Genomic DNA, 16,521 nt, shown 5'->3' on the forward strand with positions numbered 1-16,521 from the left:
GTATACTTTAAGATGTCTCAAAATAACACAATTAAATATATAATTAATACAGTACACTTAAAATACATTAAGTATATCAAAATAAGCACAATTTAAATATATTTCCTTTTCACCTGGGCCTGCAAACGTCATCAAAGAAAGTCAACGACGGAGTCGCGCAGATTATGATATAACATAAAAATATATAGGACTACATTCATATTTAAATTTTTATTATTATATTATATATTTACAATTATATTGCACTATTTTACAACTACCTAAAATAAAATCACTTTACTTTTTCACTTCACTTTACAAACTAGCTAAGCTGGCTGCATTCACTGAGGTAAATTCTAATTATCAAAAATAGTTAGGGCTGGGTATCGTTCAAAATCTTTCGATCCGGTGCCATTTTCGATACCTCAGTTTCGATACCGGTTCCTAACGATACTTTTTTCGATACCAATTTTATGAAATCCATTTTAACAAGATTACATAACACATTACCTCAGAAAATGTTGGTTTTATTTTTTCAGTTTTACTCATGCTCCTTAGCCAGTGCACAAAGGAACAAAAAATGTTTTATAAAGAGCTCATGCTCTCCAAAGCTGATTTTTTTTTTAAATAAAAAATACAGTAAAACTTGCAATATTGTGAAATAGTATTACAATTTAAAATCTTATTTGAATATATTTCAAAATGTATTTTTTTTTGTGATGTCAAAGCTGAATTTTCAAAATCATTACTTCAGTGTCACATGATCCTACAGAAATATGAAAACAGTTTGCTGCTTAATATTTTGGAAACTATATGATACATTTTTTTCATGATTCTTTGATGAATAAAAATGTCAAAAGAACAGCATTTATTTAAAAATGAAATATTTTGTAAAATTACACGTTTTAATGTCACTTTTTATAACTTTAATGCAAAAATCTGACTAACCAACACATTTTTGAACGGCAGTGTACACTCAAGGTTATTATTGCAATATAAACACTGTCAGAGTGATCAACAAGTTACCTCTTCATTTACGAGTCGAAGGCGAAGCAAGTTTCTGCTATTATGTTTACTCCGTGGCCGTGTATTTGTCAAGGTCTTCATCATATTTGTCGTGGTACCGGTCTTTGCAGCAATTATTTTACCGCAAATCATAGTGCGCTGTTGGCATCGAGCCTGGATAAACACTTTTGATCGACTTTTCCACATCTTTAAGGTATTATGTGTGTGTGCTCGCGTCTCAAGAATATGTTCGCGGAGAGATTGTGTGTGTGTGCCCGCGTCTCATTGAGTATGTGCGCGAGCTTTGTGTGTGTGCTGCTCGCGTCTCGTATGCGCGTGGAGGTGGAGAGTTTGTGTGTGCGCGCGCGTTTCATATGAGTATGTGCGCGGAGAAAGAATTCCGCGGCGCGCTTCTCGTGTATGAAGAGTTACTCAAACTCTACACATGTATGTTCGTGAGCGACTTTATGTGTGTCGTTGTGCATTTCATATGTATTTTTTGAGCACTGACGTTGACGAGTTAACCCCTTAGGTACCGAACAACATGTCATTTTTCGATACTCGATGGTATCGAGGCAATTCGATCGGTACCTAAAAAGTATCGAAACTCGGTACCCAGCCCTAAAAATAGTATATGTGATATTCACAACAATAACCGTTAAAAATACTGTCATTTGTATAACAATGGCGAAATGTATGAACAGCGGGCAATTGATGTCAAATAGACATCAAATTGACGTCAAACATAGTCATCAAAGAATTGGTCAAAAATGCAAATCAAATCGATGTCAAAACTTGACATTAAATTGACGTCAAGTTTTGACATTCATTTGATTTGCATTTTTTTTTACATTTTTGAACACATTGATGTCCTATTCTAGACCATAAGAATAATGACAAAACAGTATTAAATGCAAGATGTTTTTTATTAAATCCACTGGTTTATATCAGAATTTTATACATAGATTTTAATCTACTATAAATCTTAAATGATAACTGCATTACATTTTGTGTCATCACAACAACATATTACATATTAGGGCTGCATCTAACGATTATATTTGTTGTCGATTAATCTATCGATTATTTCTTCGATTAGTCGACTAATCTAACGATTATTTTTCCGATGAATCTAATGATTATTTTTGGTATTAGCTGATTTATCCATTGGCAAACTTTACAATAAATAAGTACAACAATATATCAGCTGTATTTTGAAGAGGATAGTGCATCTGTATATTATTTTAACATGAAATCTATGAATGATGACAAAAAAAAAAAATTCAGAAAGGGTAATTGTCATTTTATTATGAAATATGCGAACAGGAAGCATTTTAAGCTTTATTTTTAACTAATGCTACTGTTTCATAAAATGTAAGATACAGTCACAGGCCTATTTAGGAAACGTGTTTAATATAGTCTGTTATTAATTACTTTAGTGGGAGTATGATTTACTCAATTAACTTGTCCGAAAATGCACTTGTGTTTATCTGCAAAAAGGTTCACATACACTAGATTGCAGCCTAGGCTACTGTTAATGTAAATATAACGTTAGTCGTTTGTTTATAAAGTCATTAGAGACCTGCACGGGACGGATTTCTCCCTTAATAATTTCTAAAAAGCTGACATCTCAGTTCATCGCGATCTCACAAATCTCTGTTATTATAAATGAAACTGGCTGCACAATTCATCTTTCAAAATATCTACACTTTGTTTGCTATAAGCAGATGATTTGCCAGTATGCAGAATTCAGCACTGAACAAAAAGTCCATTTTGAGCGGTGAGGGGATTCTATAAATGCATCTGATTTGCGTTCAAGAAATCAACACATCTGTCTGTGATTGGCTACATTGTTCAACGCTGCAAACATGTTATAAATAGATAAGAGACTCTGGCCTGTAAATCGTTTCTATTTTGTTTGTTATTGTTGCTTTTGTGCAACAGATGAATGACAATTTATTTGTTTATAGATGTTCAATCTATAGATAATTCTATTTTGCGGGAGTCTCGCGAATCGTTTTATTCTCCCGCAGCCAGCACACACACACACACGGGTGCATTACCACCCGCGCCCGCACTCGGCCATCAGATCCATATTTCCGCGCCGCACTCTGTTGCGTTGGGTCCCGCGGGAGTGCAGGTCTACATGTGCATACACAACTTTTAAAAACCGTAGTTTAAAGTATTCCCATACTTTGGATGATCGTGGTCTGTCATTTTCACCATGAAGCAGAAGCTGCCATTACCCGATATTTAAACGTAAATAATTAATGTGACGCGTCGACGCATTTCATGCGTGTCGACGTATTTTGATAGTCGACGTAATCGATGACGTCGACGCGTCGTTGCGGCCCTATTACATATTACAGGTTTTTATATCAAAGCTCTCAAGACATTTAAAAACAAAGAGCAAGTTAAATTAAAATAAAACAAGTTAATGAACAGAAACATTGTAGATAAACAATAGGTGCATTCTACTTATTCAGAGTCTGAACAGACCTCAACGGCCAATTTCCCCTTTTGCCGTCCCATACCCCCATATCTATCAGGAGCAGACCGGAGATAGCTGCCCATGTATTTCTTTATTTCAGCCTCTGACGCAGAAGGTTTGACTGCTGTACAGCACCTTAATGAATATAAAGCCACAATTAGCACTCATTTTAAGACATTAAAATACAGCATACATTTTTCAGCAAGCATCACTTGTACATGTACTGTAAATCCACAAAGTAATTCCCTCGATGACAGCTACAGCCAGGCAGTATGACTCGTTGGGTTGATGATGTTAGACAGTGGGCTCCAGTCACAGATGAAGGTACAAACGATCTTACAGATTATTTATGAAAATAACTTGGCAATAACTATGCTAGCTAGGCTAGCTAACGAGGAAACTATAAAAAGATCTGTCCATTTGGCAACAATAAATAAATGAATATCAAATAAACAAATTCATGTTTTTCATTTGTGACCATTATTTATCTCATTTTCACATTTCAAAAGGAAAGGGTGGTACAGCTAACTGCTAGCGTTGTTGGTTCTCAGAGTGAGAGTCACAGTCAAGCAAATCAAACATTAACAACAGATATAAGTAATGTTACTACTGCCCCAACGCGCCCCTTCGGTTGTTTTAAAGGTATTCAAGAGTATTTTCTCCTTCGCCTGGCATCCGATGATCAACAAAATGCCAACTACAGGTCACTGAAAGAGGGTCAAAATGATCTGAGCTCCGGATGGTTTGGTTAGCTAAATAATGCACACTCTACCAGATGATAAACACATAACGTTAGTTCTAAAAGGACCTGTCCGATTTTCACAGACCATTAACAACACTCATACTCGTACAAGATCGTACAAATAACTCTGCAGAGGAAGAATAGTAAAGTTGTAGGTGTAACGTTAGTGACAGTCGTAAATCGCGGGCTGTTTATTCCAGTGGACGCAACCAAACCAATAGGAGGCAATGGCGCAACGCTACCCAGCAACAGCTCAGTAATGGCGCCCGCTTACTTCCGGTAGTTTCGCCGGATTCGTCTATAGTTTGTCTACAAAAAATTTTATCTAACAATTGTAAAGTGTTACCGAATTATAGGCTATATGGTAAACATGTAGGCTACACGTTACAACGCTGCCTGATTCAAGCAGATATAGTGGCTGTTAATGCATGAAAATCCAAATTCAGCATTAACAATCACCATCTTTATTCTAATTTGAAGGGCGTTGATTACATATCTGTGAAAATAAAAGACATTACGAATAAAAAAAGACTGAAAATAAGCGCACGTTTGTGCGGGTATAGAGAATATTTTCAATTTCCAACAAAACTTGTTAATTATTCAGCTCGAGAAATAGGCAGAGTTATTCATCAATGTGCAACACAATTCGGATACCACATGAAAACTTACAGTGATTTTTCGGGAAAATGGAGTGAAGAGTTTTTTGCCGTTTTGAACTCATTGCGACCTCAATGAAAATGATGGATGCAGCGCGGGTGCGAGCATGGGCGTGTCGTGACGCAAGCAAGAGCAACTGATTACCATGGAAACTCATCTTGACTCTTTGAATTCTAAATCTGGATGTATACACATTGGACCGCGAAAACCTCAACTTGTCGTGAACACACTTGTCCTATACGAAAAGCTGCAACAGCAGGAAAACAGAAAAACTGAATCCAATTTTTCAATGTCCAACTTTTCGTTTTTCGGATGAAAAATTAAACTGATGATAAGTGCTACCCATCTAAGGTGGCATAGGTATAACATAATTCACACATTCAAAACCTGTGCTTTTAATATTGTCTGAAAATTTGTAGATAAACAACTGCATATTTTAAGTTTATGCATGAGAGCGTCCTCTGGCTTTTGGATGTGGCAGCATTTGACCGTAATTTATTGAGAAACTGAGCATAATAATTGCACAATTAATTGTTACACCCCTACAGTATTGCCACTGTGCATCTGTGATGGCTAAAAGTTTGCCGCACAATGGGTAACACTGGATAGATACAACAGTACATCATCTAACCATAAAAAAGTAATGTAGTACCTATTATAACACGGCATAGCCGTGTTTTTCCAAACGCCTTCTTCACCCCTGAGCCGTCCATGTTCATTGTTGCCATCACTCTATTGGTAAGAACTCTGACAAAAGAAAAAAAGACAACCAAGTAATATCAGTAATCATTAATTGTTAAGATTATTGAACAATACAACTAAGTGACCAGAACAGCTGAGCCTTCAAGCTGAAAAGGAATGTCTTAACAGTTTTTCACCATCACTTGGTGCATTTCCTGAATCATCATCATTTCTACAACAATAGTGCACTGCTCAGATTAGTATTATCTACGGACTTTGTCTGATTTACAAATTATACCCCTACATCTAATTTTTTCTGTGTGGTGCATTCGCACAAAATTTTGAATTATAATGGGTTCTAATGAGTTTACATTTATATTTACATTAAGTCATTTAGCAAATGCTTTTATCCAAAACACAAAGAGTTCAGGAAGCAATAAGCGATATGTCATACATGAGAAATAATACAGTAGTAGTGCAGCAGATTAATGGCATATTTCAAGAGAATCGTTCAAATTGGTATAGAAGCATGAAATTTGTCACAGATACTCTCTAAGGGTCACTCTTTGGGAAAAAGGCGCTGGCCATCCAAAAATTCAACATGGCGGCCATTTTTTCAAGATGGCCGCTATTTCTGTCAAATGCTCATTATGTCAATCGTTCAAACAGTGATGTAGGCATAACATTTTGTGAAAATACTCTCTTCAGAATGTTTTTTTTGGAAAATTGTGCTTGTCCCTCAAAAATTCAAGATGGCAACCATTTTTCAAGATGGCCGCCATTTTTCTTGAATCCTTAATTTTTTTTTTTTTTCAAATGGTGATGCTATCATGAAATTTGGTACAAATATTCTTAAAGGAACATTATCATGGAAAAAGATGTGTGCCACTCAAAAATTCAAGATGGCGACCATTTTCAAGATGGCCACCATTTCTGTCAGAGCTCAATTTAATGTGTTAAGGAAGGTTTTGTTTAATAGAGTGAACGTCATTACACAACCAGGGCACACTGGTGACTTCACTGCTGTGGAACTCAGCATGGGATTCAGTTTCAGCTAATCTAGTTTTACTTTCACTGTAGTTCTTGACTAGTAGTAATAGTATAGCTAAGTTTAGTGTCCCTAAACCGCACCCGAATTGACAGGTTGTGCCAGCGTGGGAGAGCCGAGCCAAGGGTAAGCGGGGCAATACATGACTTGTTCATGTATGCTTACCTGGAAGGTGTACAGATCACACGGGACTTAAATGGCACTGGATGAACGATCGGGCTAGGTGTAGGTGACCCGTACCTAGGTGTATCCCATACCTGAATGTGTACTGTGTCTATGATTGAGGTGGTAAAAGGATAACCCCTCGGCCTTAATCAGACAACAAACCTCCAAAATGGCAAATGAAAATCCCATGTCAGCCAAGAGGCCAACTGATTGGATGAAATGTTGTCTTTGTCAGACAGACACAAAGGAACCCCTCCAATCACCACCTACCCATCATGTTTTTAACATGATGGCTATAAAATGATTGCCAACAACATTCCACTCTTTCACAAGATGAACAAAATGCCAATGACCCTGGACCTGGAACGACTGGATGAAGGTGGTGGTATAGAAGCTACTTTGAGAAGGAACCAAGCGAAGTATCACTACAATTGTCGACTTCGGTTCAACAACACAAAGTTACTTCGTGCCCAGAAGCAACAATCCGATGCTCAATGTAGTGAGACAGATGAAGGCCAAACAAAGCATCGCAGAACCATGATGCAGAAAAGTCTAGATGATCAGGTTTGCTTTTTTTGTGATAACATATCTCCTGAATCTGACCTACGTCAGGTAATGACACTGCAACTGAATGACAGACTACATGAATGTGCACAAACACTGAATGATGCTAAATTATTGTCTCAACTAAGTGGTGCTGATGCCATTGCACAGGAGCTGAAATACCATCATTTGTGTCTCATTCATCTTTACAACAGAGAGAAACTCCACCTCAGAAGGCTTGAGAAAGAGTCACAGAGTGAAACGATTCAACCAGCCATCTTTCTTATGGCTCTTTCTGAACTGGTCACCTATATTGTTGAAACCAGTCTTAATTCTGATGGTCCTTCCGCCTTCCCTCTCGTAGATACAGTGGGGAGAACAAGTATTTGATACACTGCTGATTTTGCAGGTTTTCCCACTTACAAAGCATGTAGAAGTCTGTAATTTTTATCATAGGTACTCTTCAACTGTGAGTGACGGAATCTAAAACAAAAATCCAGAAAATCACATTGTATGATTTTTAAGTAATTAATTTGCATTTTATTGCAAGACATAAGTATTTGATACATCAGAAAAGCAGAACTTAATATTTGGTACAGAAACCTTTGTTTGCAATTACAGAGATCATACGTTTCCTGTAGTTCTTGACCAGGTTTGCACACACTGCAGCAGGGGTTCTGGCCCACTCCTCCATACAGACCTTCTCCAGATCCTGCAGGTGTCGGGGCTGTCGCTGGGCAATACGGACTTTCAGCTCCTCCAAAGATCTTCTATTGGGTTCAAGTCTGGAGACTGGCTAGGCCACTCCAGGACCTTGAGATGCTTCTTACTGAGCCACTCCTTAGTTGCCCTGCCTGTGTGTTTCGGGTCGTTGTCCTGCTGGAAGACCCAGCCACGACCCATCTTCAATGCTCTTACTAAGGGAAGGAGGTTGTTGGCCAAGATCTCGCAATACATGGCCCCATCCATCCTCCCCTCAATACGGTGCAGTCGTCCTGTCCCCTTTGCAGAAAAGCATCCCCAAAGAATGATGTTTCCACCTCCATGCTTCACGGTTGGGATGGTGTTCTTGGGGTTGTACTCATCCTTCTTCCTCCAAACACGGCGAGTGGAGTTTAGACCAAAAAGCTCTATTTTTGTCTCATCAGACCACATGACCTTCTCCCATTCCTCCTCTGGATCATCCAGATGGTCATTGGCAAACTTCAGACGGGCCTGGACATGCTTCGGCTTGAGCAGGGGGACCTTGCGTGCACTGCAGGATTTTAATCCATGACGGCGTAGTGTGTTACTACTAAAGGTTTTCTTTGAGACTGTCGTCCCTGCTCTCTTCAGGTCATTGACCAGGTTCTGCCGTGTAGTTCTGGGCTGATCCCTCACCTTCCTCATGATCATTGATGCCCCACGAGGTGAGATTTTGCATGGTGCCCCAGATGGAGGGAGATTGACCGTCATCTTGAACTTCTTCCATTTTCTAATAATTGCGCCAACAGTTGTTGCCTTCTCACCAAGCTGCTTGCCTATTGTCCTGTAGCCCATCCCAGCCTTGAGCAGGTCTACAATTTTATCCCTGATGTCCTTACAAAGCTCTCTGGCCTTGGCCATTGTGGAGAGGTTAGAGTCTGTTTGATTGAGTGTGTGTACAGGTATACAGGTAACGAGTTCAAACAGGTGCCGTTAATACAGGTAATGAGTGGAGAACCGGAGGGCTTCTTAAAGAAAAACTAACAGGTCTGTGAGAGTCGGAATTCTTACTGGTTGGTAGGTGATCAAATACTTATGTCACGCAATAAAATGCAAATTAATTATTTAAAAATCATACAATGTGATTTTCTGGATTTCCGTCTCTCACAGTTGAAGTGTACCTATGATAAAAATTACAGACCTCTACATGCTTTGTAAGTAGGAAAACCTTCAAAATCAGCAGTGTATCCAATACTTGTTCTCCCCACTGTTTGTGCAACCTGTACCAGTAGCGTATCCTTTTTTCTAACAGTGGCCCTTCCTCTCTGTGGACTACACCTTGCCGTGGTGAAGAGGCTTGTGTATGAACTCCATTGAACCTGAGAGCTATGCCGGCGGGGATTTTATATCCCTGGCAAGTTTAACTAAGCTGGACAGGTCAAAGAAGAGGAGGCAGACAAAGCAGACATTATAACTATTTGACAGAAATGGTGGCCATCTTGAAAATGGTGGCCATCCTGAATTTTTGAGTGGCACATACCTTTTTCCAAAAGAGTGTTCCTTGAAGAGTATTTCTGCCTAATTGTATGCTTGCATCACCATTTTAACAATTTAAATAATTAAGGCGAGACACTACGGGTGAATAGGGTAAAAATAAAAAAACTAGCAGATATCACTATGAAACTTTCCCAGTTGATTACCTACATTAAGATGAGAAAAAAATGTATTAAAAGTTTTCTGTAATTTAATGTTTAAATTAGCAAATTAGGCAATATCTAATTAAATATGCGCTAATTTGTATTTAAAAAAAACGAAATCTGAGTATTGGATAAAGCCAGATTAAAAATTATTTTTTCATTGTGTTCACATATTAGATGGGGAAAAAATACAGAGGCATTTATGGATACAGGGCTCCAGACTAACTTTTTTTATTAGGAGCGCTGTAGCCCCTGACTTAAAATTTTAGGAGCGCAAGCAGAAAATTTAGGGGCACACCTTCACATTTTCCCCCTAAATTACTATTACAGACAAATGCTTTGATAATAAATAGATTAAGCGTACAGAAATTATGGTGCAGTTTTATTTTAAGATCACAGGGCTCCAGACTAACATCTGAGGGCCGCGGCTCTAAGTTCTACAGAAAGTATTTGGTAGCACTGTGGGATGACAAAGCACTGAGCTAAATTTGAGGTGTATAGATAAAGTTAAATTTAATTATTATCCTTCATAATGTCTTAATATTATTTCAAAAGCAAAATGAGTGACAAAATAGATATTAGGGAGTGAAAATAGCCAATAAGCACCCTCAGCAGCTGTTTACAATGGTAATTTAGTCTTCTTTTTTAAAAAAATAGTTTTCCTACTTCTTGAAACTTTGTTTTATAAATAGAGACAATCTTTAAAGGATGAACAAAAATGTTTTGGTCGACACATAAAAAAAAAAAAAAAAAACATTTTAATAGGATATAGTTTTGAAGTGCTGTAAAAAGATGTGTAGGCTACTTTCATAACCACAGTATACCATAGTTATAGTTATGCCTGGTTCAGAATATGCAATTTTTTTGTCTGTTACTATAGTCAATGTATCAGATTACACAATTTCGACTCCTAGAAATCTTGTCATGTCCTGGACAAGAAACATTGTCAGACTACACATTGCTTTACGACCAGTCATCTCGAGCCGTCTCACATACATATTCACTCGCACATGTACACACGCACTCACTCACATACTGTACACGCACATAGACTAACGCACGCACGCACGCACTCACTCACTCACTCACTCGCGCACACACTCTCTCACTCTCTCTCGCTCGCTCACTCATTCACTCACTCACTTGCGCGCGGGCGCGCACACACACACACACACACTCATTCACTCGCGCGCACACACACACACACACACACACACACACTCATTCACTCGGAACCCTTCATGGAGGACCGTTAAAAAATTAAACATGCTAGTCTTCTTGTCGTGATGTCGTAAACAAAGCATCGCAGACGCGATGTCGGTTGTCGCCCACTATGAACGAGATGAAATTTACTGGTCGCACATGTGCGACTGGATGTAAAATTTAGTCGCACACACTCAAATTTTGGTCGCAAAATGCGACCATTTGGTCGCAGTCTGGAGCCCTGGGATATCTACTTTTGTTATCCTGTAAATCATAATATACTGTCAATAGCCTTAAAAAATGATTTTCGCCATGTTTTTTGGAATAAAATGTTATATAAATCAGGCTAAGAATAATATATTTACAGATCCCTCTGTAAATGTCTTCATAATATAACTAGGTAGAAGACTGGAAAGATTGGTGTATATAGGTGCTACTGAAGTGGAGATTTCAGACTTGGAGTAGGCTATGAGAGAAAGGTCATTTTGAGAAAACGGGCTTTAAAGGAGACATATCATGCTTTTAAATTGTTCCTTTTTTCATATAAATCATACATTTGTAGTCTATATAAAGCGGAACTGCAATGCTTGGGTCTGAATTCCTCATTATTATAGCTCCACAAGCCCCCTTTCTACCCCTTTTCTGACGTGCGTCTGAGATCAACTCGTTTTGGTGCGGTCTCTTTAAATACAATTGAGACACTTCATACCCCGCCCCCTCTCCAGGTTGCAGAGGTTCAACTCCACCCTGTTCGGCCATTTTTGTAGTCTGGTAGCAGAGATAGGATTATCTAGTGGCACATAAACTTTTTATTCACACCAGGGGTGCAAACACATGTATGGTCAAAAAAGAGAGAGGTAATCGAAGCCCTCGTCCCGCGGCAAATATCCAGATACTACATTGCCACCATCCCCAACCCACCCCTATAGGCACATAGAGTCAAATGAAATTTAGAAAAACTATCTTGCACTTCTTCTTCTTGCTTTACTGCTACTTCCTGAAAACAATTTCACCTGATGATTTGAATAGCTCTTTTTGTAAAGAATTAATAATTCTAGGATGATTGGGGTAATTGTGTAGGTTAGGCCTAGTGCATTTGGATAGAAACTAATAAACAAAATACAAATATAAATACAATAAAACACAAATACACGAGAAATAAAGCAGTGCTTTATGTTTTTCAGGTAAATTAACTGTATTAAGTATTAATACAGTTTATCTTTTGACAAAACGTGATTTTTCTCTTTCTCTTTTGTTGTTTGATTAACTTTGGTGACACAAACAGCTGCAGGTATATTGGGTGCTGTCCCTTTAAGACGAATGCACCTATCTAATACCGGTAATGACACGCATCCGTTTTATTTTGACTGCGTTTACGGGGAAACTCGTTGAGACGGACACTGGCTTATTTTTTCGTGCACATGTCTGTTCAAACACAAATAGATAAGAAAGAAAAGGGAATTCGGTGTTCACGAACTTCACATGCTGTCTGCGACTGCGTGGCTCTGTGCGCCGACAGACCATCTACATTTGGATGTTAAACATAATATGTATAGCCTGATACAGCAAAGACAACGTCGGCAGTATTGACGGCAAAATAGGCTACAGAATATTTCGTTCTGTAGGCCTATTGACAGGGGCAATATTTGAAAATCGATAATTAGGCCTATTTTTTAAATTACAATTATATATGCATTTGTCAAAAACCGAGAGACTTTCAAGCATCAAAATGTAATTTATTAATATGTATTTGCGCCTTCTATTTTGTCTGAAAACTTCCAACACTCTTGCGTGTCGCGTGAAAAATAGGCGTCGGTTGCGGTTCTATTTCTAGCACGTGGTTTCGGCGTGGCTGGAGAAGTGTGTGTGTCACGCAGGCATTGTGCTCTAACACAAGCTCTAACCAGTTAACATGAGAGCCGACATAAAAACGGACACTCAACGCCACGCAGAGAGAAATGTGATGCAGTGGCAGATCCAGACTTCCAGAGTGAGAGTGAGACAGAAACACTAGTGGTTCACGCTTGCGCACATACTGCTGGTTTGGCGCGCAGTGTTCTGATTCGCTTATTTCCTATTTACTTGTTGGTGGACGCAATCCAGAATTACTGTTGGTTAAATTATAATCAGACCCCCCCCCCCCTTAAAAAAAACTCTTCGGATCTGCACGATTCACACAAGTCACCCAAACTGACGTGAAAAAAGCGGGAGGCGCCGAAAAGCGCGCTGTTTGCACCCCTGTATTCACACGTTATTCACAAAATGTCAACAACGGAAGACTTGTCCAGCCAGCCTTACATGTTCGAGCCGGAGCGAGATAAAAATGAAGACGACGAACCTGCAGAACAACGTCTTCATATGGATGTATCGCAATGGTGTGTTACTGTATTTAACTGTTACACACGAAACTTTGGTCTTCCGACCTTTTACCACCGTGTCGATTTATTTTGATTAGTATGTGCGAGGGAGAGAGAGCAAGACAGCGTCTAGTTTGGGGACGGTGATGTCTTGTTTACACTTTTGCCTCTCTGAAGAGAGAGAGTAAGCGCGCACGTGCGCGCGCGACCGAGTCTCTCTCTCTGCTCGTTCTTTCAGTCAAACATGCGCCACAAGCGCGGCAGTTCATCTACATTAGACGGTGTAATGAAGCGTGTGGGTTACTACATCCAACAACCGAACATTTTAACTTACCCTCTCGTAACTTCTGCATCCTTTAGCTTGGACTACAAAATTGCAGCGAGAAATAATAATGGCGGATTGCTCGAAGTGTTGGGCCGGAAGTCAATGTCCTTATTTGGCAGTTCCGCTGCAAATACTGTGACGTTATAGTTCAAAAAACGTCATAGATAACAGAAAAATCGGAACAGGTTGAAAAATATGACCAAAACAGAATATAAAGATATCAACGAAGCACCTGAAGAGAATAATTTCATCTTTTCTGTACTTCTAAACACTCCAAATATACAACAAAATGCATTTAAGGGCTAAAAAAGTGCATTTAGCATGATATGTCCCCTTTAAAGATTTATCATCAGCCAATGAGATCGCGCATTCAGCCCTTTTACTTTCGCGATTGGTTGCTGATAAAAAGGAAATGACCATATTTGGATCCGACAGCATTGTACAGTGAAGAGAGAGCTTTCCAGCAGTGCCTGTGAAGACAGAGAGCAGACAGAGATTGCGGATCGGCGGGAGGATTTACAACGACAACTTTTGTTGAATTTACGCGAAACAGACAAAGTTTAGTAAAATAAAGATCTAAATGTGTTTTTTGGACTTTTTTTCACCTAAGTCTGAAAGAAGACATGTTATTGAAGACAAATATCCAAAAATCTCAAAATTGACCAGTAAAAAAAACAAACAATGTTTTTGCCTGCCATGTCTCACCTTAATATTCGACAGGAACAGTGGCCACTAGGGGTGTAACGATTCGTTTTAACAACGATTCGATTCGTATCGCGATTCATGGTTGTCGATACGATTCAAGGACGATATTGGTTCATTTAGAACGATACGATCCGAAACGATTCATTGACTTGAAATCGATTCAGTGACTTTTTAGCCAAAAATTCTTGTAAGGTAATTAGGTATCAATTAATTATGGATATAAACAAACAAGTAGGCCTAAAACACAAATTAATGTCAAATGCATTCACATTTTATTTTAATAGGTAGGACTGAACGATTATGACAAAAATGATAATTGTTGATTATTCCCTTGAAATTGTAATTGTGATTATTAATTACGATTATCACAACATTGAATGGTGTTTTGAATAGTTTGGCCATGGGACCCACATTTCCCCATGGTCATCAAGCCGCGACCCACCTTTTTAGGAATTTTATAGGCCTATTATAATACTTATATTATAATTATAATAATTTGTTTACACAAAAATTGTTGACACACAAGTTCTGTCCCCCTTTACTTAACAAAAAAATAAAAAATAAGAATATGACAAATACTGATAGACAGTAGGCACTGCGAGGTTAAGCTATTTAAATAGCAGTCCCAAACTAGTTTGTGTTAATACAATCTTGGTATGAGCCACCACAGTCATATAAAAATATACAAAATAACCAGTAAGTGGCATTTTGTTATGGAAACAAACAACAGTTAGGCCATGATGATACACAATACTTAGAAGAACTGGTAAAGAAACATGGAAACTGCTCCTGATAAATAGCAACACACATGACGTACCAATAACGTAATTTATTGGTATTTTACTTTTATTTCTTAACTTACTAATTTACGACGTTGCATTCTCGTATGACTTTAGTGAAGTGATACAGCGCGCGCCGGCGCATTTGCGCGTGCGATTGAAGAGTGCGCGCTCCTGCAGTACAGCGGCTGAGAGGACAGGAAAATCTGTTTATCTGAGGTGAGAGACTTTGCGCCACTTGACTGTTGTCTTCGCGCTGCTGCTGGCGCGTCACGCATGGCGACGACGACAAAGATAGGCAGACTGAATCGAGTCACGTTTAACGCCTTTATCATTAAAAGTGCAAAGAAAAAACATCCATATAAAGTCTGACGTGATTAAATCCAATGCGCTATTTCCTAATATCGATATAATCGATTCATTACCTTTTAAAACGATATTAGATCGATATATGTCGTCCGGACAGCCAACTTGCCGAGCACAGATCGATCCAGTTGGATCGTAGGAATATAAATCGATACATCGATGTAGTCGATGAATCGTTACACCCCTAGTGGCCACCTTTAAAAATGGCGGCCATCTTGAATTTTTGAGGGACAAGCATCTTTTTCTATTAACATGTCCTTTAGAGCAGTGGTTTTCAAACTGTGGGTCGCACAGTGAGAAAAGGTGGGTCGCACAAAGGCACTTAGCTGCAGCTAAATTTACGTTACAATGAGTGAAACAAAACCAGTCCGATTAATGACCAAACGACTCTGAATTTTTGTCCCGCCAAAATCTTATTTGATCGGTGAGTAATTAGATGAACTGCTGCGCTTGTCACAGTGCATGTTTAACTGAAAGAACGTCGAGCAGAGAGAGAGAGACTCGGTCGCGCGCGCGCGCTCTCTCTCTCTTCGGAGCCAGGCGAAAGTGTAAACAAGACTTCACCGTCTCCAAACTAAGCGCTGTCTTGCTCTCTCTCTCCCTCGCACATATTAATCAAAATAAATCGACACGGTGGTGAAAGGTCGGAAGACCAAAGTTTCATGTGGAGCATTCGGAGATTTTTTTTTTCCTGAATTACTGCTGGGTATGAATTGTGCTAAATAAGTTGCCTTATCTTCTCTGAAAAGCGTCCCAGACATTCAGCTGACATAAAACAACACTTTAATTAAACGAAAAAAAAAAAAAAAACTATCCAGTGATGAAATGTTTTCTGTGTTGACACAAATCTTGGATGTCCATGTCCTAACTGCTGGGAAAAATCACACAACGCGCACATGCACACTTCCAATTTGCGAACTAATGACTCCTTTGAACCGATTCATTTTAATGAATGGTTAAAACAACTGATCTTTCCAACAGTGAACTCAGGAGACGTCTGAATCGGTGTATAATCAGTAACACTTTACAATAAGGTTCTATTTATTACATAAATTACATAAAAAGTAGCCTACAGTTTGCTTACTCAAGCTTAA

The 16,521-nt window shown here is 38.8% G+C and overlaps 1 protein-coding gene across 2 annotated transcripts in view; it reads right to left on the bottom strand.

Moving 5' to 3' along the window:
* Positions 1-1,893: 1,893 nt before the first annotated feature.
* LOC308702298 (uncharacterized protein) overlaps positions 1,894-16,521 on the bottom strand; it is a 52,307-nt gene continuing 37,679 nt past the window's right edge. For both annotated transcript variants that reach the window (XM_081385009.1, XM_081385008.1), the window contains 2 exons: positions 5,527-5,621; positions 1,894-3,610 (listed from right to left, as the gene is read on the bottom strand). In XM_081385009.1, coding sequence (XP_081241135.1) covers positions 3,567-3,610; positions 5,527-5,621 — 139 coding nt within the window. In that variant the 3' untranslated portion in view covers positions 1,894-3,566. The remainder of the gene's footprint in view (positions 3,611-5,526; positions 5,622-16,521) is intronic.

Source organism: Scardinius erythrophthalmus (assembly GCF_964197995.2).
Source record: "Scardinius erythrophthalmus genome assembly, chromosome: 14".
Lineage (NCBI taxonomy): Eukaryota > Metazoa > Chordata > Actinopteri > Cypriniformes > Leuciscidae > Scardinius > Scardinius erythrophthalmus.